The sequence below is a fragment of the Drosophila yakuba genome, chromosome 2R (genome assembly GCF_016746365.2).
Source record: "Drosophila yakuba strain Tai18E2 chromosome 2R, Prin_Dyak_Tai18E2_2.1, whole genome shotgun sequence".
In the NCBI taxonomy this organism is placed as follows: Eukaryota; Metazoa; Arthropoda; class Insecta; order Diptera; family Drosophilidae; genus Drosophila; species Drosophila yakuba.
The window spans coordinates 19442318-19470135 of record NC_052528.2 but is presented as its reverse complement, the minus strand read 5'-3'; the positions used below and the strand labels follow the sequence as shown (position 1 = coordinate 19470135).

The following is a 27818-nucleotide window of genomic DNA, read 5'->3' as shown; positions in this document are numbered from 1 at the left end:
CAGTTGCTGCTCGCCGCTGCCGCCGATTGGTGTTGCTTCTTACCTGAGTCGTGTCGCCTCGCTTCGTCGTCGTCTTTGTCGTGTTGCCTCCGTGTTTCGAGCTCCGACGCAAGGATAACACCCACTCCCACACCTTTGGCTTGTGGTGAGCTGGAAAGTGAAGTGCGTTACTGTCGCGTTACTCTCATACTCCCCTTGCTGCCACTTGTTGCGGCTGCATATCAAAACCCGACGCGAGGATAACACCCAGAACATATAGTTCCATCTCCTTTGGCATGTGGAGTACTTGAGTGCCAAGTTGGAGTTGCTACTTACCCAAATCTCAGCGTGGTGTTGCTGCTGTGCCAACGTGTTGCTGCTGTGTCCTTACGACGCGAGTTTACTGTTGTATTATAAAGTGGCATGTATTAAAGTGAGTGTCACGTGATTCTGGTGATTCCCCTTTGGCTAGTACACAAGCCCCCCTTTTGAAAAACATGGACGCGGACCAGGAGTCGAACAACCATCGCGGTTCGGTCTCGTCCAGTCGTTCCCTGGAGATACCCGCCACGCCCTCGCGCTCGCCCAAAAAAGTGTCCTTCTCGGATGAGCTGCCCCAGTCGCAAACTCCTGCCCAGCAGCCCATCCAGCAGTCAGCGCCCACGGTTGTGAGTCACGTGCTCCAGCAGGCCGCCCAATATCTGGAGCGATTGCATGGCGCACGCGATTCCACCGAGGAAAAGGCGGAGGAGGAAGTGCAGCCAGATGGCCAGAGAGCTGATACCCGAGATACCAGCGAAGCGGCCGTTCTCGATTTGAATGCAGTGGATGCCAGTGCTGATGAGCCGGCGGCAAATGCTGGCCCAATTGTGGCCAGCTCGCCAAGTATTCTAGTTGCCAGCGTTGGCAAGCAGGAAGCGATTGCCAGTGCAAATGGAAATGGAAATGGGAATCCGAATCAGCGGCAATCAAATTTGTACATGGAACGATACAACCTCAATTTAGATAAGAACTGCAGCTCCATGGAGCTGGAGGCGCGCCGGGAGAAGCAGCGCTGGCTCCTCATATCCGAGTGCAGTGCACTTTTCGACGAGGGCGAGGGCAAACACACCAGGGAGGCCTTTCGCAAGCTCTTCCTGGACGAGGTGAGTCCTTCCGGGAGAGTCCTTAAATTTAAATCGAAGTATATAACATTCAAAGTTATAGTTGTGCAACTTTCTGCTTCCTTTAAATTTATGTTCTGTTGATGAAACATTTACGGCAACTTAGTTTCTTGGCGTGTGCAATAAATTACATCATCAAATGGATGGGAATGGGAATGGTAATGGATATGGGTCTCAGAAAGTGCGCTCCAGAGCGCCTGACCTTGTGCCACTTATTCTGTGGTCCTTTACCCGATCGCTGGTCAATCGTGAAAACCCGTTTTGGGTTGCTTGATGGGCTCAGCTTTTGCGGCTGGTGTTTATTTTGTTTCGGCTCCGACCACGAGCATTTTGTTTTTATGGGCTCCCCGAAAGCCGTTTAACCAGTCAGGGCTCATCCGTTAAATATGCACATTTTTCATCATCGCCGGGAGATGAGAGATGGGAGATCGCACATCCAACACATCCAACTGTGACCAAATGCAAAAGACCAAGTGTGCTGCGCTTCGATTTGCAGACAATGCTGTGGCTGTGGCGCGCTCATGATCGTGAGATCGAATGCCATTAAAATATTAATAAGCGGCTAATTTATGCCATTCGTCTTCATCACTACCGCATAGTGCGATTTCCATTCCCAATCGTGGGACCAGAACACTCTTAATTATGCTCATTACGTGGGTCAGTACTGGGTAAACACAGTGCTCCCTCCGTGTATATGTACTATATAAATCTTCGATTGCGGGGCATAAACAAATGCTTCTCCAAACAATGTGAACGTAAATTAATTAACACTTGCCCGTTGCCCAGAAACGGGAGACGCATAAATCCATCGGTTTACAACTTGTTTTTCGGTCTTGCTTACAGGAATTCCAGCAGAAGCTCTTCCAGCTGTTTGATCTCGAGCGGAATGGCTATCTCCTGCAAGATCGCTGGATCGAGCACCTCAAGGGTCGGCTAACGTAAGTGTGGGTTGGTTGATGGCGGAGGTGGAGTTGGAATTGGAGGTGGAGTTGGTTTCTTGGTATCCTCCTGCTCCTCTGAGATCGCTGCTGATGTTGTTGCGACGGTGCCAAAACAATTAGCTCGCCTTCGGAACAAAAAAAAATAGCCATACTATCCAGTACGATCCACTCGGATCCACACACGCACCTGGCTGGCGTGCTCCAGGCATTCCATTCCAGCTGCGCCGACCAGAAGCCCCATGCCACATCAGAGCCCCCAGATGCCAGATGCCAGCTCCGTTCCCAGACGATGGCGATGTCCGTTGCCCATGGCGATGCTATCTGCGCCGTGTGTTAACATATACAACAGCTAACATAGTCCGCGTGCCTCGACAGCCTCTAAAGTTGGAACTGGGCTCTGGCATGGAACTGGGCACCTGGACTGCTCTGCAGCCAGAAACTGTCACTGGCTGCCTGTCGTAATGAAGTCATTCAAATACAAATATAGTGCGAGCAGCAGCGATATCTGGGCATGCGGGATAGGGATCGGGACTGGGATGGAGATCGGTATTGGTATCGGGAGTCGTCGTATCTTGTGCACAGCAAATAATGAAACCGGCATAATACCGCCGACACGGATTTTTATCAAGTGCTTGAAACAATTAAAAGCCCAATACGACATCATCAAAGCAAATAACATCATCGCGCTTTGTAAATATATTAATTTTTTCAACGCAAACACTAATCAAAGTAATATGGCATTCGCCTGCCAAGTGCTGATGGAGTACACATGTAAATCAGCAAATGGAATCAGTAAAGATAAAGGTGAAAAATATGTGTCAGTGGAAGGAGACTATTGAATTTGAAAACAATTTAATGTGAAATCCAGTTCGTTCAGTAATATTTTCGATAAAATCTCAATGACTGACTCAACTTGGTAACTCAGTTAAATATTCTTCTTATCAATGAAAGCATTAATTCTTTTGAAAACCAATCAGTAAGATGACTCACTTCGAAATGATCTTTTATGGATTTTCAGTAAATTGTATTCTGGGTAAATGTTTTTCTGTGTAGCAATGCCAAGACATGTGGGAGTAGCAATGTATATTTACCTATATTGAGTTCTTTTTATGGATCTTGCAGGGACGATCGCCAGATGGACTTTGCCGAGCAAATTGAATCGGTGGCCTATGTGATCTGCGGCGAGAATAAGAGGGTTTCCTTCAAGAACTTCCGCGACATCTGGCACACCAGAGGGGTAAGTGGTTACCATCATGTTCGGAATTTAATTTGATCCTTTATTCAATTCATCCACTAGATCCTCGACAAGCTGTACCGCCTGATTGAGGTGGATGGAAGCAACTTGGTATCCACCAACCAGGTGATGGAGTTCATCTCCCATCTGACCAACTCCCGACCAAGGACCGGATTCGACAAGAGTTCGCTGGCCCGGCTGGAGCAGCTCTTCCGTACTACCGTGGGAAACGAGCAGGAGATTCGGCGGGAGGAGTTTCAGAAGATAGTTACCTCAAAGAATGTGAGTTGGCAAAACATATCATAGGTGTACTAATTAGTTGATATTTGTAAAAGTATGTTTGATAATGCTCATGCCATTTTCTTTCGATTTAGCCTTTCTTCACAGAGCGCGTTTTCCAAATCTTCGATAAGGACAACTCGGGTTCCATTTCCCTGCAGGAGTTTATTGATGCGATACACCAGTTCTCCGGTCAGTCGGCAGATGACAAGATCCGCTTTTTGTTCAAGGTCTATGATATAGATGGTGGGTTTTACAGAATAAACTAGAGAATCTCTTCTGAACCATCCATCTTTAACTTGCCAGGTGACGGGCTCATTCAGCACAAGGAGCTGCACGATGTTATACGGCACTGCATCAAGGAGAACGGAATGGAGTTCTCCGAGGACCAGATCGAGGATCTCACCAGCGCCATGTTCGAGGATGCTGATCCACACAACAGTGGTGAGATCACGTACGAGGCGCTGAAGAACCAGCTGCATAAGCACGGTGGCCTTCTGGAGAACCTGAGCATAACGTAAGATCCGGCTGAAGATACCATATCTTTTAACTGACTAAATTCCATTTTATAGAATCGATCGCTGGTTGGTGCCCATCGCAGAGGATCGGCAGGCGGGAGGAGCGGCGAAGAGTGGTTTTTGGAACTCCCTGCCCCATCAGTTCTCGCTGGCCTACATGAAGAACAACCAGGTGTTCGTCACCTACCTCTTCTTCTATATCACCGTCAATCTGTGCCTGTTCATATCCCGCGCTATTCAGTACCGTGCTAGCAATGGTTTCGTCATCATAGCTAGAGCTTGTGGTGAGTGCTGATCTGGAACTTATATGACTATTGACTATTTAATTGGATGGTATAATTAATTTCTTTCAGGGCAATGCCTGAACTTCAACTGTGCCTGGGTCCTGGTACTTATGCTGCGGCACTCGCTGACTTACCTCAGGGGTCGTGGGCTGTCCTCGTATCTGCCACTGGATCATCACGTCTATCTGCACAAACTCACGGGCATCACGATCTCCGTGCTGAGCTTGGTTCATACGATAATGCATCTGTTCAACTTTTCCATCATCGTGATCAACGATCCAAACATCAATGCGGGTCATTACACCATAGGGGAATGGCTGCTTACAGATCGTCCTGGACTGTTTGGCCTGATACCGGGATGTGCCAATCCCACGGGAATAGCTCTCCTGGCCATTCTGGTGGTGATGTTCGTGTGCTCACAGCCATTTGTTCGACGGAAAGGCAGCTTCGAAGTCTTCTATTGGACCCATCTTCTTTATGTGCCCTTCTGGATACTCTGCCTCTTCCATGGCCCCAACTTCTGGAAGTGGTTCCTGCTCCCAGGACTCGTTTACATCGTGGAAAGGGCACTGCGCTTCATTTGGATGAGGGGAGAGCACGGCAAGACGTACATCAGCTCTGGACTGCTACTGCCTTCCAAAGTGGTGCATCTGGTGATCAAGCGACCACATCACTTTAACTTCCGTCCCGGAGATTATGTCTTCGTGAACATCCCGGCCATTGCCAACTATGAGTGGCATCCGTTTACCATTAGTTCGGCGCCCGAGCAGGAGGACTACATGTGGTTACACATACGCACCGTGGGCGAGTGGACCAATCGCCTGTACCGCTACTTTGAGCGGGAGCAGCAAAAGCTGCAGCAAAGTGGCTCCTCGCAGGATATTCCCCAGCACATGCACGCCATTCCCACGCCCAGTTTCATGCTCCTCAACGAAGCCCGTAACCCTGCGATAGCCGGAGAAAGATCAGCTACGCCGCAAACAGACTTCCTGGCCAAGAATTTGGGCGTGCAGGCTGTGCCGCCAGTGCGTCCACCGCGCCAGAACCGCAAGCCCGCGCCTGGAGCTCCTACCGACCCTTCATCCACCGGAGTAAACCGCATACGCAGCATCAAGAAGAGCCTGCAGCGGACATTCTCCAGGAAGGAGACAGTGGACCCCAAGAAGGGCATTCCGAATGGAGCCTTCATGGGTGATGGCGAGCGGGAGGACTCCAACTTGAAGCAGAGGCCGCTGGAGAAGAGCATATCTCTGCCGGACATCAGTGTGAAGAGCAAGAAGCGGAGTCGCCTCAAGGCGTAAGTATCAAGCTTTAGATTTAATACCTTTTCGAGACTCACATTCTAATCCACAGCCTACGAGCTTTGGGTCGCTCTGAATCCGAGTCTGCCTTTGATGAGAAGCGGGTGCGCCGCGCCAGGAACAACAGCGTGGGATTGGCCTACCTCAGTCCGCAAAACAAGTCGCTGGCGCAGAGTTTCCGATACATGCGCACCAAGCCCACAATCATCGCCTTCAAGACGCCCAGCATGGAGGAGCGGGAGCATCAGGTGGCGGTCGGAGAAGCCAATGGAGCAAGTCCAGCTAGCCGAGCCGAACAGGGTCAACTGGGTTCGAAGATGGATCCAGCGGACAAGTTGCAGGTGGCCAGACTAAGTCTGTCCGCCGAGGGGGCCTCCAAGCCGTTGGAGGTAAGTACTCGGTGACTGACGTACCAACTAACTCTTCTAAGCCACTAATTCATCCAACCGAAGGACCAAACACAGACGGGATCGCCTAGCAGAAAATCTATTCTGCGACGACCCACTTTCCTGCGCTCCCTGTCCACCTCCATAAATAACAGATCCGGAGGAGGCGGTGGGGGATCAACTGGTAGCTCCACAACTAACAGCGGTGGCAAAGTGACACTTGATGCGGGAGTCATGGAGGTGCGGGTTACACCAACACACATACCAAAAGCCAACAAGGGCTAACCCACTAACCTAATCCTAATGCTAACTTTGTGATTCTCCACCTAGATATTCATCGATGGCCCATATGGAGCACCCTCGAGTCACATCTTTGGCGCCCAGCACGCGGTGCTAATTGGCACGGGCATTGGAGTCACACCGTTTGCCTCCATTCTGCAGGTACATTAGTTCTTGTGTAGTCCATAAACGCATCTAATTGTGTAATCCTAAATAGTCCATCATGCATCGGTACTGGAAAGCACGGCACAGTTGCCCGAGATGCCAGTTTGAGTGGGCCAGCGAAATACCCAAGTCTGTGATGAATCTGCGCAAGGTAGACTTCTTCTGGATCAACAGGGATCAAAGATCCTTCGAGTGGTTCGTCAATCTGCTGTCCCAGCTGGAGATTGAGCAGGCAGAGCTGGGCGGTGCCATGGAGCGGTAAGTATCAGCTGAAAGTATCTATTGTGTGAAGTTTTTCACTGGTTTATTCACAGCTTCCTGGACATGCACATGTACATAACAAGTGCGCTGCAAAGAACCGACATGAAGGCAGTGGGTCTCCAACTAGCTTTGGACTTACTGCACGAGAAGGTAGCCCCAGAACATACGCCTTAATATCAGTGATATTCTAACTTGTGCATAAATTTCATCACCAGGGCAAGCGGGATCTGATCACGGGCCTGAAAACTCGCACCAATGCCGGCAGACCCAACTGGGATAAGGTGTTCAAGCAGCTCCAGGCCCAGCAAAAGGGGAAGGTGACCGTCTTCTACTGCGGCCCGCCACAGTTGGCCAAAACGTTGAGATACAAGTGCGACCAGTACGGATTCGCCTTTCGTAAGGAGTGCTTCTGAACAGGCCGCCACATCCCTCGCCCACATCTTCTCGTCCAGTTTCATCTCCACCTCACGCTCTGTGTCAATCCCCTTCGTTCATCGTGTTCTCATTTGCATAAGCAACGGGTTTATTTCGGGTTCGGTTCGGTTTAGCTTAGCTTAGATGGCTATTTATTCGTCACTTGTCTTGTTGCCTCATTGTTTAGTGTGTCCCCCAGCTTGTAAATATCTATATCTATCTGTATAATCTATATGCTCATGCAATAAAGTTTGTTACCCAATGTGCCGTCCAATTCCCTATTGCATTTGGTTTTGAATATATATAGCAAGAGCTTCTTTGCAGGCGGCTCCGAGTTCTACATTTGATGTCCCCGGTCGCAGTAAATCGCTTCACAATCACAAACAGTTCGGACACTCTAATAAAAACACTCCTTACTACTAAGCTACCTGTACCAATTTACTGCCTCAGCCAAGTGCTAAAGTTGATATCACTGGGCCTGGACATTCGGGCAATAGTTATAGTCTCATCATCAATGTTGTCAACGTTGTAGAACTCCCTCAATTCTGCAATGGCTGTCTCCTCAATCTGCGTGTGAACCAAAGATTTGTTCCGCATGCGCTCATAGGATTCCCTCTGTCTTTTTTCATCCGCTAAGATGCGCGAGAAGCTCTGGCCGTGCTCAGTGGCTGTGGTGGAAGAGGTTGCATGTCCCCTCATCATATTGGCAAATGAAGTGGGATCCGTGATGCTTCCAGTGGTCGGCGAAGTAAATGAGTCATTAAATGAGCTCGATGGGGTTGTAGTTACTCCCCAGGCATTTGGAACGGCCACTGGAGTGGAGGATTGTTCCACCAAGGGTGGATTATTAGTGCGCCAACTTTTCGACTCAGAGGAAAGACGCTTCCGTTGCTTCTGCGAAAGCTTCTGCGACTGGGGAGTCAAGGAGCTAAAATCGAGGTTGTAACTTTTGCTTAATGGTGTACTGGGCTCAGTTTCATGTGATGGTGGAGGAGGTGTTTGCTCCTTCAGGGGCTTCCTTTCAATGGGTATCAGTTCATGAGTCGGTGGCTCCTCTAGCTTGAGTGTGTTGTTCACTTTTAATGCAGTTTCGGCAAGTTTTCGCTTTTGGTCTTTTTTGTCCACCACACGAGACCAGTTTTTGGCCTCACCGCGAGCGCTATCCTGGGGCGATGAAGGCACTTCTGCCCCTGGAGTCTGTTCGCTAACGCTCAGAGATCTCATCATGCTTGATATGGCCTGCTGTTCATACTGATGCCGGGCATCTTGCTTTCGCAAATCCTTCTGTTTGTGTTTGGCTGCTTGCTTTAGCTTAGATTCCTGAAAAATAGAAACTGTATATATACCGAGACTAAAGATAGAATTGTTAAGCACAAACCGCATCCATTCTATAATCCAGGTCCACATCACACCCGTCCACTAAGCTGAGCAACAGTTCATCTTCTATAGCCTCTGAGAAAGGAGTTATTTGCCTGTAGTCGAACACCCTCTTAAACATCTTTCGATAATGCTCATTCAAGCATTTTAGAGTCTCCCCATCGCATAGTTCAATACTGCGATAGCAAAGTACCCTAGCCAAGTTTTGGCAAATGAAATCCATGCACCCTTTTTGAAGTAGTTTGCAGTTGTACATGGCTGCAAACTCGAGCATTTCACCGCACTTTCTTATGCTGATTTTGTCCAGGATTAGAGACTCGCACACATTCTGCAACGACTCTATAAAGTACTGGTCGCAAATGGTTATCATGTTGTACAGGAACGTCTCCAGATAACCCTGCTTGCAAAACGCCTCGTTGTCCAGACTGTACAGGTAATCTAGAACCGGCTCCATATACTCCGCAGGTACACCTTCCATGGTTACAGAAGAGCGTTCCGCCCATGAGTGCATGAACATCATCTCAAAGTACTCCAACCGCGCCACTAGCATACATTTATGAGCCTCTAGTACCTTTCCGTCCTCGCAGACAATCCTCACATCGTACAACTCTGGATGATCGCAGCGATGGAAGCGATTGAAAAGCTTTCTGGCATTGGGCAGTGGAAATTGATGGTCACGCACGTAGCTCTGTACGTACTTGGCCAGCTCGACTAGTTGAAACTTCTCCAGGTGAGGTAGGAACATCTCGCAGGTGCGAGTTCGTTGTTGAGGATTCGCAGGTCCTAGACTTTGCTGTATACAGTCAATATCTAAAGAAGATATTTATGATTTCAATTAAACGCTTTTTTTTAACATTTTTCTATTCTCACCATCCTCCGTTGGCCAGTAGCTCGAGTAGATGTGATTTAATATCAATTCAAACATCTTTCCCGTCAAATTGTCCAAATTTAAGTAAATATCCTTGTCCAGATATCTACGTACAAGGTCTCTAAGACCTGGCGCCCGACTGAAAATTATGAACTTATGGGCTGCGAACTTCTCTCCATCCACATGGAATACTACGTCGTGAACAGCATCACAGTCGCTAGTCTCGTGTAGAAGCTTCTTGAAGCTGTGCTCCTTTCGTGGCAGTGTTGGCTTTCGAAAGTACTTGGTGTGTGACTCCTGCAGAACGGCAAAAGACGCGAAGCCCTCATCGCAAAATATGTCCGTCGCACGATCGATGTTCGGCATTCGCTGCAGCTCGATCCGGATAACGTGTTCCCGGGAGATTTCCGTTTTGTTTTGATCGTTGTCCTGCCAGTTTTCCAGGGTGCTCCGTTGCTTTTCCTGCACTGCTGACGCTGGCAGGGCGATCTGATTGCACTTTCCCCTATAAACACAGCCATCCTCGGATAGCACCATGACCTGATTGCACTTGTAGAGAATTTTCTTTATGTGGGGCAGACGAATGTGTGAAAAATTACATCTGCAAAAGAGTACATGGGCATAAACTAAACATAGAACGGATGTGGATGGCTTACCTGTAGAATTGCTGAGTATTCTCGTACCATAAATACACCACATTGGTTTCAGTGAGCATGAGTAGCTTGAGAGCTGCCGCGGAGCCCTTCGTGGAGTTCTTTAGGTTGCCGCCCATTACCGATATGCTCTTGAGATCTTCGTAGCTGGTGGGCAACAAGTTGTTATGATATAATTTTCTATAACTTATTAAACTTACTTGGGTGTCTTTATGTATCTAGTTTTATCTGCATAGTAAAGCGTAATGACCTTTTCCTCGTTGTAAATTACCGTGGCTGCATTGTTGGCCTCCACAAAGCGTATTGTAGTCCTGGCTGGAAGCTTGATCTACAAAAAAAAAGGATGTTAGAAAATACGTATAGCTATGTTAAAAACTCACCAATGTGGGCACCATGATGGATGGCGTGTTAGCACTGATGCCAAACTGGCCCTGGTTGGCCCCCCAGACGTAGACACACCTGCTGCCGTAGGCGATAGAGTGCTGATCGCAGGCGATCACGCGCACCAGATCGCTGGCACCTTTGTCACGCAAGGCGACCACTTCCTTAAACTGCGTGAGGTGTTCGGCGGCATCACGCACGCCCAATTGATGGTCTGTGTTAAGGCCGCAGGCGAAAACCAGCGAGTGATGCGTGAGCACCAGTGAGTGCTGTCGGGACACGCTGATGCACTGAATGGAGTCGCTGCTCAGTTTGGACGAAACCTTTACCCTCTTGGGCGCAGGAAGACTGTTTTCCACTCCGATGCCCAGGCGACCGCCTTTTCCATGACCCACGGCATACAGGTGACCCTTCTTGTCGCAGAACAAACTGTGGTAAGCACCCAGGGCGACCTGTTCCAGCCAAAGGTTGGACTTGCGGAAGAAGTCCACCGCCTGCGGTGTATTGGTGTTCTGCTCGTTGCCAATGCCCAGGTTGTAGTTCTTGTTGGAGCCCCACACCAGGACATCATTTCTAGGGGGAGATGCATAAGTTAAGTGGCTAAAATCAAAAGCTTTCTGCATTCCCACTCACTGTGAATCTGTGGCGAGGTCATCGTCGTCGCACTTCCGGCAGATGGCCTGTAGTGGACACCTGGTGTCCTCGTCTAGCAGTTCCAAGCTGGCTCCGTAGCGAAGCAGCAGTACGGCGCAGTCTATAGAGCCGTAGTATAGTGCTCTGTGTAATGGACTGCTCCCAGATTCGTAGTCCTGGCCATTGATGTAGGCTCCGTGGTTGAGCAGCCACTCCAGAATTTCGTATCGGGCAGTGGAGGCGGACATGTGCACCGCTGAGCGGCCCTAGAAATTCGAGATGCAGACAACAAATTAATTGCCTTCTAGGGCTCGTCCAATTTCACCACCCACCAGATCGTCCAAAATATTGGCGAAATTTCCGCACGTCTTGAAAATAAAAGCCGCAAGCTTCTGGTGGTCAATAGAACGCTTTGTCAGCGCGGCGGTGATGGCGTTTCCATGCTGGTGGTGTCTACACTTGACGGTGCAATCATATTCCTGGGTCCTGGCGACTGACATCGGATAATTTAGAAATAAACGCCGGGATATCAACTTCTTTACGTGGATTATTTTGTTTTGCTCGCGTTGCAGTGTGACCAGATGTGAAGAGTGACTGCAACCTAACCCAACTAATTAAAATGCAACTGTAATTTGGCGCATAATTTAAAATGCACTAGCTCTGTTTACCTAACTTTAATAATACTTTAACAAAGTATTTATTTGAAATACTCCCTTTAAATGCAATCACATTCTTGTTTATATTACTGACCACCGTTTTAATATAAACAGGTGTTCCATATAAAACCAACTTTTGATTTACACAAATGAATTGTTTTTGTTTATACCAATCAAGAAGTTTACCTTAAGATAATACTGTAAACAGTAAGGTTTTATGAAGGCAGAAGAATATAACAAACTGATAATTACTTGAGACTTAATAAATACATGAATACATAAATACATACTACATTTACTTTCTTAACAATAAAGACTTACCTACAGCTTAGATTACTTATATGTACATTATTATGTTATACGTTTTTCATTTTTACTTCTTGCAGGCGAGAAGTTACTCGCTTCTTAAGTATGGCAAGGTTTTCGTTGCCTCCCCGGTACCTAACGATGGATCTTCCGGTCACTGAGATAGTCCCATTCCTCCGAATTATGGAGTACACGCAGACTTCCTTTGGAGCTTGACTTCTGGGTGGCCTATCGAAGTTACGGACCCGTGGCCTTGACGTTGGCTTAGGATTAGATTTACTGGAATATGAAATATCCAGGCATGGAAACTCATGCTGTTTGATGGGGCTTATAAAATTGCGTATCAACGGCTGCAAAGCCTGTTCCCTTTTTGATGGTTGAACTTCTTCAGCAGGTTCTTTCGCGGGGGGTTTTGCCTCAGCTGGTATGAATGGCTTGCAGGGCCGAAGTTTTCCCTAAAAAAGATACTTTTTAAAACTTGGACGGCTATTGCACACAGCTTATTTACCGAACAACAATGCAGTTTTCGAGCTTTTTCCGTGTCCGCTATAAGGAAACCACACTTGCACTCCGCATATCCGTGAATCCTGTACAAAGGACCTCGTCTTTTAATGCTAAAGCACTTCTTGATGTGGGCGAAGCGGTTTTTGAACGACACCATAGATATTCCACAACCTGGACACACGACCATTTTCACAAGCTCTCCAATGGTGTACCAAATGGTTTCCCTGGGTTCATTAGAGCCTTCCTCGCTCCTCTAAGGATATAAAGCACTTAGAAATTGTTTGAATTTGGTTTATAACAGTCTTACCACTTCTTTCTCGAAATCCGACATGCTGGAGTTTGGATTTTCTGCAAATAAGAAAGTAAAACGTAAACAAATGGTCGATTCGGTTACTTCACAACATGTACTATTTCTCTCCCTCTTGTTATGTGTTAACGAATAACAAATTCTTGCTTGAAGATATTATGTTGAGAAAACTCGATCTCACTGCATTAACTGTTCATTTTTCTTTGAAATTGTAAATAATAACAATAATTTTTAATGCACAAACCTTAGAGTGACCGAATGCTGATACGACGTCGCCTATCGTTATCGGCAGTGTTGGTAAGCACCCGCAGCTTGCTCTGCTATTGTGAACTGCAAAACAGCTGGCGTTTTGATTGCACTGCGGCTTTAAACAAATTAGTAAAGTAAATAAAAACTGCATTTTACGTCCAAGCACTTAGATGGCTTTTTATTACCTGTAACAAAGTATACAAATCGCAATGGGTAAGCTTGCCGCAGTGAAGGAATCGGAAGGACCGCATCCAATTTCCCCCCAAGTTGGTGATCCTAAATGCTTAATTTTTCATTTTAATATCTTTAATAGACTCTTCTCCGTGCTGCTTACTCTGCATGTGCGAGTATCCGGCCATGATGGGGGACTACATAGATGTACACTCCGCGCGAGGCGTTCAACTGGAGGTGACTAGGATCGTCAACCAGCACTTCCCCGTCCAGATCTCCAAGGAAAGCGACGAAAGGATATGCGGACGCTGCTGGAAAACCGTCTCCGACTTCCACACTTTGCACGACTTCGTCAGTGCAGCGCAGAGTTCTTTACGGGAAACAAAAGTGGCGCTCATGGAGGATGATCCTCTAACACAGGAACCTACGTCCTTCCCGGAGATTCTTAAACTGCCAACTCAGGAGGAGGAGAGGTTGCCGGAACCACAAGAGCTTGGCGGACGAAACTTCTTCTACCCAGAGGTTAAGATAGAGGAGCATGAACTAGATACTCTTCCCCGCATCGAGATCTTGGAGAGTTCGGCAAACACACAAGAAAACCAAGACCAACTTGAGGGCGCAGCCAGACGCCTTAGGAAGCGTTTGAAGGCAGAGGAAGGATCCTCTATAGACAAGGATAACGACGAGGATGGAGTAGAAGAGACTTCAGAGCCTCCACCGCCCAAAAAGCGACGTGGGCGCCCAAGAAAAACAGACGCAACCGTTGCTCCGCCCCAAAAACCTAAAGAAGACATTCAACTGGACCTTAAGGCTGAAGAGTTTGACGAGTTCGGAGATGAGGAGACGGACCCTGACTTCTCATGCCTGGTGCCCAGCGATGATTCCTCTGAGGACGACGGTGGCAGCGGTGGCTTCGACACCGACTCAGACTTTGAGCTAGACAATGGAAAGCAAGAGTTTGCCGTGCTGCCGAAAAGAACAGTAGTGCGCCCCAAGAAATACAAGAAGCGGACGAAATCGGCGGAGCCGAAAGTACGCATGTCTCGTGAGCTGCTGGAGCAGCGCAAGAAACAGCAGGAGGAGTACGATGTCATCATCGCCAAGTTCTTTACCAGCGTACTGCCGTGTGCCATCTGCAATCTGCTGGTGCACAACTTCACCGAGATGCAGCGTCATCACCGACTGACCCATCAAGTGGATCCCGGCTACATGATGTGCTGTGGTCGCAAGTTTACGCAGCGCAAAGTGCTGGCCGAGCATGTACTCGTTCACTGGAATCCTGATCACTTTAAGTGCAGCGTCTGTGAGAAGTCATTCCAAAATTCTCGACATCTTGAATCTCATCAACAGGTGCACATGGATCCCGCCGTCAAACTTACCTTTAGCTGCGACCTCTGCTCGAAGACCTTCCTCAGCAAAACGGCTATAGACTATCACAAGCTTAACAAGCATGTACCCAAGTCGGAGTTCAAGTTCACCTGTTCCGAGTGCAATAAGAAGTGGGTTTAACCTTTAAGCGTCTATACTTCTTTCTTAACTTTTGTTTACTTTTTCGCAACAGATTCCTCACCGAGCGCAAGCTTAAAAACCACATGAGCTCCATGCACGACCCAGAGAGTACCATAATCTGCGACAAGTGCGGCAAGCAGATGCGCACCAAGATCATCCTGAAGAAGCACCAGGAGCTGATGCACTCAGATAAGCCACGTCCGGAGCCGGAGCTGCAGCAGTGCCAGATATGCGGCGCTTGGCTAAAGGGCATGACAGGCCTGAAGCAGCACATGAAAAGCATCCACGTAGAAAGTGCTGGCGAGCATCGCTGCCACATATGCGCCAAGGTGTCCCCAAATGCCAGGGCTCTCAGGCGTCACATCTACCACAATCACGAGTGCGAGCGCAAGTTCAAGTGCACCATGTGCGAAAAGGCTTTCAAGCGACCCCAGGAGCTAAAGGTAAGTTTGCATCTCATAACCTGTTGAAGTAGATTGATGAACTTTATTAAAACTCGCTTGTAGGAACACACATCTACCCATACTGGTGAAGTACTCTACACCTGTCCCAACTGCCCGATGACATTCTTCTGCTCCGCCAACATGTACAAGCATCGCCAGCGATTGCATCGCGCCCAATACGAGGCAGACAAAAACCAGCCCAAGCCTCCCAACATCCTGAAGATTTCGCGTAACGCCTCGACGCAAAACAAGCCGAAACAGGAGATCTAGCACCGAAAGAGAATTGTTTAATATATTCAAACGCCTTTCCTCACTTTCACAGAATTAGCTCGAGTTAAATTTAAACTGTCCAATATTATTATAAATTAATGACACATTCGCACACATTTTAATTATTTGTCCATAAAACATAGAATAACGTATTGATTAAGTCACTCTCTTTCAAAGGAAATCTGTGAAAGTTGATACTTAAAGAGCGTTTTGTACCTTAGTCCTAAGCTGAAAGTATTTAATAATAAATGCGAACTGGACTCGGCTCCAATCCAAACAATTGATAACAAAACAAAGTTGGGAATGTCTTTCTTTCTTTATAATTATTTACAAGGATGGCTTAATTGCACCTTATATAACGCAATGACATTTACATGGTTTCATTTGTTTCATTTTTACACATAGTATGCATAACTTTAAAATATTTATATATAGATACTGTATCTTTCTCACGTTTCGCCTAACTCGGTACACAATTCTCGATTTAGCAATAGGAATAACTGAAAAACTTTACATACGAATAGAATATTATTGTTCATATCTCATGTGGTAGACCCTCAATCGCTGCTGATGGTTTTCTTTTTTTTTATTGGGTTAACGCACACGGGGGGTTAAACAAACAGGCTCGAGCGGATCCTCTCAGCGATTAATGTATGCAAACAGCGCGCAAAGTTTTTGCTTATAGATTTTCAATGTCTAGGCAACATTTATAAATACAATACTTCCGTTGGTTAATAGTTTGACATTACTTGAAACGTACCATAGCATCGGAAATTTTGTTAGCACAATTAGCTCCGTGGGAACGTTTAGTTTGCGATTTGCGACACCATTTTTGGGCTTAAATTTACTTTGGGCATGTTGTTTGTATGTTGACTGTTAGTCACGGATACAGATACCAAGTGGAGCACAAGCACGAAACGAGACGAACATGTTGTAAATCAAAATGTAACTCAAATGTTTATTGTATAGCTACCAAAAAACGAACAAAAAAAGAGAATTTTAGCCGGGTCTCTGGCGACCATGCATGTAAATTTGGCTGCGGGTTAAACACTCTGGGTTTTCATCATATCATAAACATATATAAGGCATAAGAAAAACATAAAATACTGCTTTGCAAACTGAAGGGGTGACAAAAGAACAATCGGAAGGTTCCACAAGATCTGGGATTATTGCAAAAGTTTTCTTCTTTTTTTTTTGTGGACTTATTTCGGTTGATTTAGGCGCGCCTCGATTTCTCGAACCGGAAGTTGATTTGAAACAGATATCGGCAACGCGCAACATAAATAACAACAATAATTAGATAACAATGACTAAAATTATTTAAAGTAATCTATTAATTTTCTTTCATTAGATGTCTGCGAATGGTTCAGCTGATTTTTAAATTGGTTGTTTTTGTATTAAAGTGTATTTTGTGTGGCTGGATGTATGCAATGTTGGGGGCGACGGACGATCTTAGACCTTGGCCTGCTCCACCATATCGATGTTGACCTTGTAGAACACATAGGGGAAGTATTCGGACTGGCCAAAGCCCAGGCCGGGGATGTCCACGTTCTGTGGAATGAATTAAATACGATCTGGTCAGTTTAGGAGACATTAATGGCTATCGAGTTTAACCCACATCAGCACTGCTGACAGCACCGCCGGCGGAGACACCATCCAAGTGACCATACAGCTGGTTGAGCACATCGCGCAGACGCTTCACGCTCTTCTTGTTGGGCTCGATCAAGATCGCTTGGAAGTTAACGGGCAGACCGTATCTGTGGGTGCACAAATTACTTATAAAACACATTTAATGGCAGTTACAAAAAAAACAGTCTACCTCAGCACGGACTCCACAAACACGCGCAGCGCCTTGACGTGGATGAGGGCGCAGAAGGCCTCGCTGAAGTTCACCTTCAGCCAACGAACCAGAGGACCCTGCAATGGATTCAAAATTAGAACAGAGCTTTCAAGACACACACTCTAAGTGGGCTACGCACAAACTGCTTCTTCTTGTCCGTCATTAGCTTGGTCATCTCGTTCTTGCCGGCAGCCAGCTCCTCCTCGTTGTACACAAAGTCACGCACAATGAACTTGCGCTCGCGGGCGTGCAGCTTGAACTCCTCAGCCACCTTCTTGAAGAGCGTCACGTTGAACAGACAGTAGTCGGCGTCCTCCTGGATGAGCTGCGACGAGCGGGGCACGATCATGTCGGTGATCTTCTCGTAGTTGGTCAGCCAGTCATTTGCCATGACCCTATGAGTAAAGGATCAATTAGGTTTAGATTAGTTTATAATGGAGTGGTGTGCATGACTCACTTGGGTACAATGACCAGCAGGGTGGTCAGATACTCCGAGTCCAGGATGAAGTGCTCCTTCTTGACCAAGTCAGCCAGATTCCTGGTCAGCAGACTGCCACTATAAAACACGGAATGTTATATGAGTATATATAAAGTTAGAGTACTTATTTATGACTACTTACGTCTTCTTCTTTTCCAGGTTCTGCAGATTTCCCTTAAGGTTGTTGTAGGCCTGCGACTTGGTCTTCAAATCGCCATCGATCTGACCGATCTGCTTGGAGATAATGTCGGCGATGTTGCGCAGCGACTGCTTGATCGGGTACTTGGCCATGTCCCATTGGAAGCGGGTCAAGTACTGGGGTAGTTCGGCTATGATCGATGCGTGAAAAATCGGTGTTAGTTAAATCTGATTGGCACAAATCGCGATCAATTTCTTAGTTGACTAGCTGAACAAACAGGTTGTTCAATTAATGTTTAAGTACAAAACGAAATTGAAAAGAAATACATAGTAATAGTAATTGATCTAAAAATCGTATTGAATTAGTTTGAAGGAAACTAGGCTCGAAAGCTATTTTAAATTAGAGTTATATATGTAAAGTAAATAAGGTAACTGAAAAATGCTGATTAGTTAGTTGTTACACACACATATATTACATTAATTTACTCAGACACACACACTCACGTACAGGATATATTAGGATTATATTAACAAGGATATATACACCGATAAACGAGCAATTTTTGGATGCAGTTACAGAGGCTACGGGAATTACGGGGGATTCGGGACTACGCATATTAGTCGCATTTGGAAATACCTTTCGTGTCATACGCCACAACACGTCAGCTGGACTTTGAAAATATAATGCTGTGTGATAAGTATAGATACGTATAGACACTCAAGATACAAAAAATATAATGCAAAAACAAAGCGAACAGGAACTCAGAACTCATTGTTTTGATTGAACATTTGGCGCTGGGCAAAGCTGCAGTTTTAGAAATTATTATCGTGATTTTATTGGGGTGACATAGCTGACTGAGGATATAGCTTAATGGAAATCGGCGTTAGTCGTGGCTGTAATGATGTGGAGCGCAGAACAACATTTGGTGATTTGGTGAGCGTACACTGAAAGAACAACATAATCGCTTTTACACTTTTACACTGGTACAAATAATCAACAGATCCGTGTATTCATATATGTATACTGAAATATTCAAATAGTCCAATCGCGGGAAAGCAAAACGAAAGCGCAAACAAAAGGCGTTTGCAAATACCACAGAGAAAAAGTATGTAGAGAAAGGCAAATCAAAAGTGACGGAAGAAGGGAGAACTTCAATACGATCACTGGGAGAAATAGTTGCTTCAACAAAAAGATAGGAACAGTAACGGAAACGGAAACGAAAACGAATACTCGTCTGCGTTTCCCATTTACTCCCGTGAGTGGACGACCATCAAGATCAAAGAAGGTGGAGTGGTTCAAATAGGTGGTGGTGTCGGGAAACATCAAGTTGCTCAAGAAACAATAATGAGAAATTAGAATCAGAATCAGATTAGATCTGACTAATAATTAGAATCAGAATCAGAGAAAATAAGGATTAACTAAAGGAAACGAAACGGAATGGAACGAAACGGAAGAGCAACGGCAACATCAACATGTACACATATAGTAGGTATATGTCAACGTCGAGATCAAGAGATCTGCATAGTCGATATTTGTTTGGGATTGGGTCGGTTCGGTTCGAATGGGGACCAGACCAACACCAACCCGGGCATGCTAACCTGGACTCAGCGGAAACTCGGGCGGCTCGGCGGGATCCGTGTCCGGACTGGATCGCCCCTGGCTACTACTGCCACAACAACTACTCACTGGAGACGATCTATGTGTTGGTGTTAAATTAAATCCATTGTTTATATTTAATTGACTCGGTGTAGAACGTTTGCTATAAATTTGATCGGCAAGAGAATTGAAGAAAGAGCGATAACTAGAGCGCGGTGTGGTCGATGCTTGATGCCAAAATGTCATTGCTTTGGATAGGTGTTGGTTTTGGTATTGGTTTTGGTATTGGTATTGGTTTTGGTGTTGGTTTTGATTGTGGTTTGGGTATTGGTATTGGTTTTGATTGTGGTTGGGGTGTTGCTGTGGTGTCAGTGGTGTTGCATGTTGCTGTGTCGTCTGTTGCTGTTGGTGTTGCTGCTGTGCTGTCTCGTGTTGCTGTTGTGCACTGTCAAAGTGGATTGCGAGTGGCGAAGTGTCGAAGTGGCAAAATGGTGATGGTGATGGTGATGGTGATCATGGGTGGGCAAATGCGAATGTGCGATGGGGAGTGATTTAAAAAAGAAATACATTATTATTGCACTTGATTCAGTTCTTGGTTCTTAATCAACTCAAACATATATGGATTTTCTGGGTTTCATATTGCTGGTGTGGTATGGTTTTTGGTTTGGTTTTGGTTTTGGTTTATAGTTTTTAGTTTTTGGATGAGGGCAGGCAAAGCGGGTGCGCCATTGTTTTCAGTGTGTGTGGTGTTGTTTCTTGTGTTTTTACAGCGTGTTTGGTGTGAGGCTTTTGTATAAGTTGGGTGGTGTAGGTGGTTGCGGTGGTGGTGGTGGTGTTCATTTGGCTAAGCTTTAGCGGGATGACAGCGGGTGACTGACTGGCATTTTATTTTCTGGTTTTGGTTTGGTTTATATTTTTTTTTTATCTGGGGTGCTGGCGATTTGGCAACGTTCTACAAAGTAGGTAATGCGATGATAAGATACCTGCTCTTCTTAGAGTTACGCTTGGGCTTATTGAACCACCAGTCGAAGGCGTCCGACAGATCGGACTGCACACTGTGCGGACTCTTGGGATCCTCGTCCGTTTCCCCATCTTCGGGGGCATTTGACGCATCGCCCTCGTCCTCCGACATAGACTTTTGTGCGGGCGACTGCAGCGGATTGGAATGCGGTTGCGATTGCGGATGCGAATGATGATGCGGCGGCTGCTGCGGATGCTGCGTGGCCAAATGCAGCTGGCTCACATGGCTGCCGCTACGGAAGCTGAGCTTGTTATTGTTGATGCTGCACGTGTTGTTATTCAGCCGCTTGCTGTTAGAGCGGGACATGCTGCTGTGCACCGAGCTGCTGGTCGTGGGCGCCGACGTGGAGAAATATGCCGAGGAGCAGAGCGTCGAGCAGGAGGCCGGTCCCGCTACACCGCCACTGCCGCCGCCAGAGGAGCTGGATGCAGCTGCAGCGGCTGCGGCACTGGTGCTCGGTCCACTGCCAAAACCGCTGCCAGTGGCTATCGCCGCCACCGTGGACAGTGCACACCGGGTGGCACTGAGCATGGAGGAGGCCGTCTGGGAGTAGCACTCATCCGCCAGCAGCGTGCTGGCCGTGGCACTTGTGCTGGGCGGGGCACAGGCGAAGCACTCATCGCACGGACAGGCGTCGAACTCCGGCTCCGGGTCGTGACCCGTGGACAGGTTAGTGAGGCTGCCGCCGGTTAGGGATCCTGGCGCAAGGACGTCGCAGGCACAGGCAGGCGGAAGATTGGGTGGTGCAGACGCGGGCGCAGGAGGAGTGGCGGGAGAACAGGTGGCTGCGGATTTACCCTTGAGATCCTGCGGCAGCTGGTGGTGATGGTGGTGGTGATGGTAGTGTTGGGGTTTGTTTTGGTGGTGCGTGTGCTGGTGTTTTCGCTGGTGTCGCAGGCTGAGATGCTTGATGCGCTGGTGGTGGCGACACGGCATGCTGTCGTCGGGTGGCCCAGGACCTGCATCCGCGCAAGATTCGTTCGAGATTCGCGTGCCGGAATACGGGGCGATTTAGGATTCATTCGGATGGCGATCGGGTTTCGGTTTGAGATGATGTTTGGTGTCGTTTTTGATTTGGTGGCGATTCGATTACCGATACAGACAATACAACACAAGGCATTTAGATTCGGTTGCAGACTTAGTCTTAGCTAGGGTTTCCCTTCCGATTGCTTCGGCTCAATTTGCCGGCGGGACATTCGAAATAAATAATAAGTAAAACTATGTAGCATACATTTAGGGACTAAACCTCAGGCTCTGCCTATCTATTCTCAAGATCAACTGCTTTCATAACTCTAAATCGAAGATATCTGGACAATCATCATCCAAACGATCATCAACGAAAAGCAAAACCAAAATTATACTTATCATTTTGTAAATATCGTATATAAATAAATAAGGAAAATCATATGAGAAAAATGTAAATAACTTGAAACTCATGTGTGCGTATTGGCTTTGGTTTTTGAATATATGTGTGCGAAAAGGATTTGGAAGTGAATGGCATCCCATGAACAACAGTGGAAGAAAAAATGTAATCGGGGGGAATTCAGTGATCCCATGGCTGATAGATGTTTGCGTCTCATTTTGTGCTTTCATTTTGGGCGTTTTCTGGTACTCGAATAATTTGTTTGCAGTGTAAAAGCGTTGCTTTGTTGACTTTTTCGTGTGCTCCACACTTTACCAATTAGCTCTAATTGCAAGTATCTCCCCAAGTATCTTTCCCAATTAACGAATTGCGGTGGATGTGAAAGGCGTATGAACGGGTGCGGAGGTACACACACAGACACACCGACGTCCACCCACCCACACACGCATACACACACACTCTATCGGCGGATAAAAAGGTCCTTTGAGGTGCATCTTTGCACTTTGGCTGCGTGTGTGTGAGTGGGTTTTTCGGGGGGAAATGGTACAGAAAGAAGCGTTTTTCCAAGCGATTCGATGCAAGTGTAAATGAGACAACACAGATACACACACACAAACGGCAATCAGACTCACACGCAAACACACACAGACAACAATTACAACAGTCTATATAGTTAAAACATATATGTACAGTACAAAAGTCGGGCAACTTGTAGACGCTCGCACTTACAAAGTTATTTATACAAATCATAGTACATGTAAACTCGAAATAAAAATTAAGAAATATGTATGAGGGAACGACACTCGCGCAAAAGTTCATAGTCAAGTATTTATATATATATTTAGATTGTTATATATGCAGTTTATGGGTCTATATCTCATTAGCTTTCTTTCGTCTTCAGCGTATCTTTTTTTCTCGTTCTATTTTTTTGCGGTGAATGATTTAAAAACTAATGGGCTTTCAAATGACGGAAAACCACAAATAACTTGTCCAACTCAATCGTATTGAAAACCGAAAAGAAACGTACAACAATTCATGTAAAATATACAAAGTGTTCACTGTACTCCTTCAGCGTGTGTGAGTGAGTGTATTTCTATTGTTTCTCATAAATTTATTATATGTATATACATATTTATGTACATATATATATTTTATATTCAGGGGCGACCTTCGACCAACGCAATGGAGTAGTTGACCGGGGATTTGGGCGCCCTTGATTGGGGCCAAAAATACGCTGGTGTGTGTGTGTATCTGTGTGTGTCTTAGCTGGCATAGTATAGAATAGTTTTAGATTTATATAGTGTGTGAGGTCGGTGCGCATTAAATTGTACAACAAACGCAACACAAAATAAACAACGCAAATTCCCATTCGGCTAATTTCAACATTTCTTTTTTCTTCGTTTCAATTTCAACTCTTTTGTAGTTTGTAGTTTATTGTTGGCCGCAATGTTTAATTCCATTGTTGTTTGATGGCACTGTATCTTTTTTTTCAGATCAACTTGAGCTAGATGCCTACGAAATATCCTTCTTTTCTGTGGTGATGATTGTGCGCATGAGTTCAATAGAAATCATAAGATAACGAAAACGAAACGAAACGGATCAAATCAAAATCAAAAGAAACCCAGGAGTGTAAAGGAAAATAATGTTAGGTAAAGAATAAAGTTAAAGGCCTAGAAACTAGAAACTCGAACCAAATAAATGTAGGGCCGAAGTGTTTCGGCTGAAAATCGATTAGTTTTTAAATCTGTTTCTCGCATAATCTCGAACTACTGGGAAGGTATATTAAAGTCATGATTGAAATAGACAGTATTCGTGTTAGTTAGGTTGGGCTTTTCTCATATAGAGACATAGATAGATCAAAACATTCCATAGTAACCGAGTTCGTACAGCCCCTCGACGGCTGGGAAAACAGGATTTCGATTAAAGTCTCACTGGTTGTTAGTTAGTACAGAATAGTTGTGGGTAAACAATAGATGTGGGCAATACACATGGTACGAATATATCTGAGCATTCCGATTCAAAAGTGTCTACGGTCAGAAGAACTGCTTAGAAATAACTAAAGAACCAAAACGATATAGATTCGTGACTCGGGACAGGCATCACCTAACCACGTCAACTAAAACTAAACTAAACTAAACGGAACTAAGCTAAGCTAGACTAAGCTAGGCTAATACAACTTAAGAGGTGGCAGGCAGACGACTTACTGTTGTTGGCCATCAGGTTCTCGTGCAGCTTGTCCCGCTGATCCTCGAGCACCTCGCCCAGGTAGTTGGCCACCTTGCGGGTGATCTGCTCTACATAGGTGTCCAGTTTGCCCAGATCGTCGGAGAGGCCCACCAGTTGGTCGAGGGTGCCCACCTTTAATGACACACAGATGGTGGTATAAGTACACTTCAGTTACATCACTTTTAAGAGAACTTACCTTAAGATCTGGAATATGGAACTTGTAGTTATTGCACAGGTTGTGTTGCTTGCTGGTCAGGTTGTTCATCGTGTCGTACGTCTGCTGGCAGGTCTTGTCGCCAGGGGCCGAGATAATCCAGTATTCGGACATCATCTTGATGGCTATTGGGGGGGTGAATAGGTTCGGGAGTGAGTAAAAGTCGGAGTCAATTTGTCTGTGACCTTGCTAAATCGATTACCCCCTCCCAAGTTTATGTAACTCCTCCTATTGATTGAATGACTCGAAAGTTTCTGCTGATGAAAATTTAATTAACACTGTCCATCGAGCAACTGAGTTGTATGTACATATGTATATGTATGTGATCGAGCCCGGAAAAGTGCACTTTCCGCAGACAAAGGAGCCCCGAATGGAACCATCGCAACCCCAAACTCTGGCGCCAGACAGTCCAGCGCCAGTTTGTCTATGTTTCGATGGTATATATGCACATGTGTACACTGTACAGGCCTCGTTGCTTACACAAACACTTGATCCTAGCACTCCTTGCGTCTCAACAGAATGGTTAGGAACTTTTCCACCAGGTTTTTTGGCATTTTTCCCTGGCCGCCGTTTCTGGGGTTTTCCTCCACTCTCTACTCCGTTTGTTTTTCCTACTTCCTGCGGTTGTGCCACATGCTGACGTGCTTCTATGTCGGGGGTTCGTTGCCGAATGACGGCTGGCATAACGACCAGATGCCATGGAAGCCGAAAAAGCCAACGGCCGAAGTATCTGCAATCCGGATTCGTCAGCCGAACACGAATCCGTCCGGTTGATGACGAAGCCGCACGGAAAGCATGGGATGATGGAACGCACGGAAGGCAGAAAGGCAGGAAAGGAAAAAGGCGCCATGGCTCAAACGAAAACGAGTGAGCAATTTGGGCAAGTGTCGCTGACTCCTAGCGCCGCTACTCCTCTGTTTGCTTCTGCCACAGGGCGTATGAGTAATCACACAACAAACGCCACGAGATATAAATCTAACTTTACCCAATTTCGGCCTATGGTCGGCACCGTTATTACATAACCACCATGATGGCCTTCACAAAGAGACACGAAAACAAAACACGAGCCCAAGGAGTGACAACAGCCCAGCTCCGTCTCCGGCTCTAGATCCGCCTTCCTCCTCCTGCCCCAGCGAAAGTCAAGGGAGTGCATTGTCCTCGCCCAGGAAGTAGCAACAAGGACTGGAAGGGGGCGGCGGGAGTGACAACAGCAACAATCCTGGCAACGGACAGGGGGCATGGTAAATGGGATACGGAGACACGCAAAGAAAAATATCACCCGAGGCTATTAAATATAATTTTTCGTCAAAATGAAGGTTAAGAATGACATAACTAGGTGATCAGTCAATTTCAATGCTAATTTTTGGAAGATCATTCATGTTTTAAAATTATATTTACATACAATGTACTCAGCTTTGAGATAATCATGATAAAATTTTTTAAAATAAAATTGACTTGTTATTGAATATCCTTTTCAGCTTGATCAAAGATTCAAATACCATTCAAGTTGCAGACTGAAATTCCATTCATGACATGTGAAATGATACGAAATTGATATGTGAACGTCATTATCTAATTTATCTAGGTATACAAGTGCAGATTTTACTAATGGCTGTAATGCTCATCTAATGGCAGAATGTAGCCAATGATAATTAAGCACTCATGTTTAGGCTGCAACATATGCTCGATATACTTGACAATGTGACTGTCAAAACAACAATGACAGAGAAGTGCGAACGTTTTGTTTTCAGTGCAGCACTACGTATGTTTATTTTTAGCAGCGAAAGTCAAGTTGCTGCGGGCCAAAGGGGGAAGCACATATAGATAGCTATATGAACAGCCAGGGAGGACGAAGAGCAGGAGTTACCGACTGTTATGCTGCCATGTTGATGTTGAACTGATGACGTGGATTGGCCCGAGTCCAAGGGAAAATCGAGGACAGAGGGACGATAAGCGGAGGGCTCCAGCCAACGCGTCGCCAGGCGAATGGAGACAGTCTGACTGGCCAACGGCTGGCGCTAATGGAGAGGGCCGGGGTCCCGAGCTTAATCCATATCTACATCCATATACCGGTCCCAAGCCCATACCCATACCCATATCCGTACCCGTACCCGTACCCATATCCAAATCTAGATACACATCCAGTTGGGGTAGTCCAAATCCAATACAGGAAATTGCAGCGACGAAAACAAAAGACAATAAAAAATGGAACAAAGGAGGAAAACAAAGTTTTGACGATATCCTCGCCGCAGTGGGTGTGCGCCCAAATTAATTAATAATAATGTGCTTGCCGGGGGGTGGCTTGTGGGTGGCAGTGGGTGGTAGTGAGTGGTAGTGGGTGGGTGAAAGTGGGTTGCCCGGGAGACCTTGCACACAGACATACAGATAAGCACGCGCTGGAATTCCAGCAGCTGTTTGGCCATTTGAATTTCCGCCTTATTGGCCGTGTTTGAGTTTTGCCTACAGTTCGTAGAGTATATATATCATCTAAAATATATGTGGTTGCTTTTCATCAAGGTCCTTGGTGCACGCAATACCATTATTTATTAATCCTCGTGCAGCACATCAAAGTGTATTTGCTTGTTTTCGCACAACACGATCTATTAATCAGCAAAATACGTGCCTTGTGGAAAAATAACCGAAAAGTGTTTCAATTTTTAAACAAAAAATTTTCAACTTATTTTGTTTACCCATGTTTACCCAAAGAGAGTAAGAGAATTCTTTTCGGTTCTCTTCGAATTTTAAAGTGACGGTTGCGCTCTTTTCACCACTCGCTGTGGTGAGTTGCTCTCGCAGTGTCAGCTGTTCAGTGACAGTCACATGACAGTTTTTCGATCGATAATTTTCCGCTGCTCACGGGTTTTTCATTTGAACACAGAAACTAAAACACTTTTTACACATTTTCCCGACTCCCCGCCCCCTTCCTACACGATCATCAGCTGGATATTTCCAGATATATCCGCAGGCCTCGCGGCAATCTGCAGTCGAACGAAACGCATCAAACTTGCGAACTCTTATTTTCAGGGTCACACTGCTTAGAAAAAACCATAGTCACATTGCAAAAACTAATTTTCTCACTATCTTTGGTTAACTACATGAGATTTGCGCACTTTTTCTGGTCAGCAGACCTACTGCGATGTAGTAATCGGTCTTTTTTCGTCGAGGGGGGTAACTTAAGCACTTTTCACGGCGACGTGGATAAACCGCCGAATTAACTATTCCATACGGTTGGCACTTACTTTTCAGCGACTCTGGTTGATTGCAAACGAAACAGGTGTGCTTTATGTGCTATCTGAAAACAGCAAGTGCGTTTTTCTTTGCCAAAAAATCAGCGCAAATCGACCGCCGCCACCCACAAATGCGAACGAAATTGTGTGGTGAGAAAAGCGCTGGCGAAAAAAGTGACAGTT

The 27818-nt window shown here is 46.0% G+C and overlaps 5 protein-coding genes across 12 annotated transcripts; 2 read left to right on the top strand and 3 right to left on the bottom strand.

Moving 5' to 3' along the window:
* Positions 1-12: 12 nt before the first annotated feature.
* Positions 13-7478, top strand: LOC6531424 (NADPH oxidase 5). Of its 3 annotated transcripts, XM_015195838.3 has the most exons (14): positions 13-1124; positions 1986-2080; positions 3206-3320; positions 3381-3599; positions 3692-3842; positions 3903-4113; positions 4169-4398; positions 4468-5695; positions 5752-6088; positions 6152-6325; positions 6416-6526; positions 6582-6787; positions 6844-6940; positions 7006-7478. In XM_015195838.3, exons 1-14 carry the CDS (start codon positions 477-479, stop codon positions 7201-7203), a joined length of 4020 nt encoding a protein of 1339 aa, XP_015051324.1. In that variant the 5' UTR covers positions 13-476; the 3' UTR covers positions 7204-7478. The 3 variants fall into 3 exon arrangements, with proteins under 3 accessions (XP_015051324.1, XP_015051325.1, XP_002092227.1); XM_015195839.3 differs by lacking the exon at positions 6152-6325; XM_002092191.4 differs by lacking the exons at positions 13-1124; positions 1986-2080 and adding an exon at positions 2097-2887.
* Positions 7285-11831, bottom strand: LOC6531423 (inhibitor of Bruton tyrosine kinase). The gene is made up of 8 exons (XM_002092190.4): positions 11449-11831; positions 11117-11382; positions 10483-11056; positions 10303-10430; positions 10106-10249; positions 9452-10050; positions 8583-9391; positions 7285-8524 (listed from the first exon to the last, which is right to left on the bottom strand). Exons 1-8 carry the CDS (start codon positions 11614-11616, stop codon positions 7643-7645), a joined length of 3570 nt encoding a protein of 1189 aa, XP_002092226.1. The 5' UTR covers positions 11617-11831; the 3' UTR covers positions 7285-7642.
* Positions 11832-11968: 137 nt separating this feature from the next.
* On the bottom strand, positions 11969-13182 carry LOC6531422. Of its 2 annotated transcripts, none has more exons than XM_015195836.3 (4): positions 13134-13182; positions 12890-12930; positions 12587-12835; positions 11969-12533 (listed from the first exon to the last, which is right to left on the bottom strand). In XM_015195836.3, the coding sequence occupies exons 2-4, from the start codon at positions 12911-12913 to the stop codon at positions 12129-12131; spliced, it is 678 nt and encodes a 225-aa protein (XP_015051322.1). In that variant the 5' UTR covers positions 12914-12930; positions 13134-13182; the 3' UTR covers positions 11969-12128. The 2 variants fall into 2 exon arrangements, with proteins under 2 accessions (XP_015051322.1, XP_015051323.1); XM_015195837.2 differs by lacking the exon at positions 13134-13182 and adding an exon at positions 12991-13127.
* Positions 13183-13194: 12 nt separating this feature from the next.
* LOC6531421 (transcription factor grauzone) lies at positions 13195-15827 on the top strand. The gene is made up of 4 exons (XM_002092188.3): positions 13195-13351; positions 13452-14808; positions 14871-15261; positions 15325-15827. Exons 1-4 carry the CDS (start codon positions 13348-13350, stop codon positions 15529-15531), a joined length of 1959 nt encoding a protein of 652 aa, XP_002092224.1. The 5' UTR covers positions 13195-13347; the 3' UTR covers positions 15532-15827.
* A 635-nt stretch (positions 15828-16462) lies between these two features.
* Positions 16463-27807, bottom strand: LOC6531420 (V-type proton ATPase subunit C). Of its 5 annotated transcripts, none has more exons than XM_039372931.2 (11): positions 27648-27804; positions 24391-24533; positions 24173-24326; positions 20568-21564; positions 19587-20029; positions 17992-18178; positions 17829-17927; positions 17511-17766; positions 17351-17448; positions 17150-17288; positions 16463-17082 (listed from the first exon to the last, which is right to left on the bottom strand). In XM_039372931.2, the coding sequence occupies exons 2-11, from the start codon at positions 24523-24525 to the stop codon at positions 16984-16986; spliced, it is 2607 nt and encodes an 868-aa protein (XP_039228865.1). In that variant the 5' UTR covers positions 24526-24533; positions 27648-27804; the 3' UTR covers positions 16463-16983. The 5 variants fall into 5 exon arrangements, with proteins under 5 accessions (XP_039228865.1, XP_039228866.1, XP_039228868.1 ...); XM_039372932.2 differs by lacking the exon at positions 27648-27804 and adding an exon at positions 24889-25060; XM_039372934.2 differs by lacking the exon at positions 19587-20029 and having other exon boundaries at positions 21403-21564; positions 27648-27800.
* Between the last annotated feature and the right edge of the window lie 11 nt (positions 27808-27818).

Excerpts from the sequence above, each read along its gene's own strand:
- LOC6531424 (XM_015195838.3), top strand. The coding sequence starts at position 477 with ATGGACGCGGACCAGGAGTCGAACAACCATCGCGGTTCGGTCTCGTCC. Across the intron at positions 1,125-1,985 it reads GCAAGCTCTTCCTGGACGAG|GAATTCCAGCAGAAGCTCTT; the intron begins GTGAGTCCTTCC and ends TCTTGCTTACAG. Across the intron at positions 4,114-4,168 it reads CTGGAGAACCTGAGCATAAC|AATCGATCGCTGGTTGGTGC; the intron begins GTAAGATCCGGC and ends TCCATTTTATAG.
- LOC6531423 (XM_002092190.4), bottom strand. The coding sequence starts at position 11,616 with ATGTCAGTCGCCAGGACCCAGGAATATGATTGCACCGTCAAGTGTAGA. Across the intron at positions 10,431-10,482 it reads CCATCATGGTGCCCACATTG|ATCAAGCTTCCAGCCAGGAC; the intron begins GTGAGTTTTTAA and ends TTTTTTTTGTAG. Across the intron at positions 10,051-10,105 it reads AATACTCAGCAATTCTACAG|ATGTAATTTTTCACACATTC; the intron begins GTAAGCCATCCA and ends ACTCTTTTGCAG.
- LOC6531422 (XM_015195836.3), bottom strand. The coding sequence starts at position 12,913 with ATGTCGGATTTCGAGAAAGAAGTG. Across the intron at positions 12,836-12,889 it reads CGGATTTCGAGAAAGAAGTG|AGGAGCGAGGAAGGCTCTAA; the intron begins GTAAGACTGTTA and ends TTATATCCTTAG. Across the intron at positions 12,534-12,586 it reads GAAAACTGCATTGTTGTTCG|GGAAAACTTCGGCCCTGCAA; the intron begins GTAAATAAGCTG and ends TATCTTTTTTAG.
- LOC6531421 (XM_002092188.3), top strand. Across the intron at positions 14,809-14,870 it reads TGTTCCGAGTGCAATAAGAA|ATTCCTCACCGAGCGCAAGC; the intron begins GTGGGTTTAACC and ends TTTTCGCAACAG. Across the intron at positions 15,262-15,324 it reads AGCGACCCCAGGAGCTAAAG|GAACACACATCTACCCATAC; the intron begins GTAAGTTTGCAT and ends ACTCGCTTGTAG.
- LOC6531420 (XM_039372931.2), bottom strand. The coding sequence starts at position 24,525 with ATGATGTCCGAATACTGGATTATCTCGGCCCCTGGCGACAAGACCTGC. Across the intron at positions 17,928-17,991 it reads AACCTGGAAAAGAAGAAGAC|TGGCAGTCTGCTGACCAGGA; the intron begins GTAAGTAGTCAT and ends CGTGTTTTATAG. Across the intron at positions 17,767-17,828 it reads CTGCTGGTCATTGTACCCAA|GGTCATGGCAAATGACTGGC; the intron begins GTGAGTCATGCA and ends CTTTACTCATAG.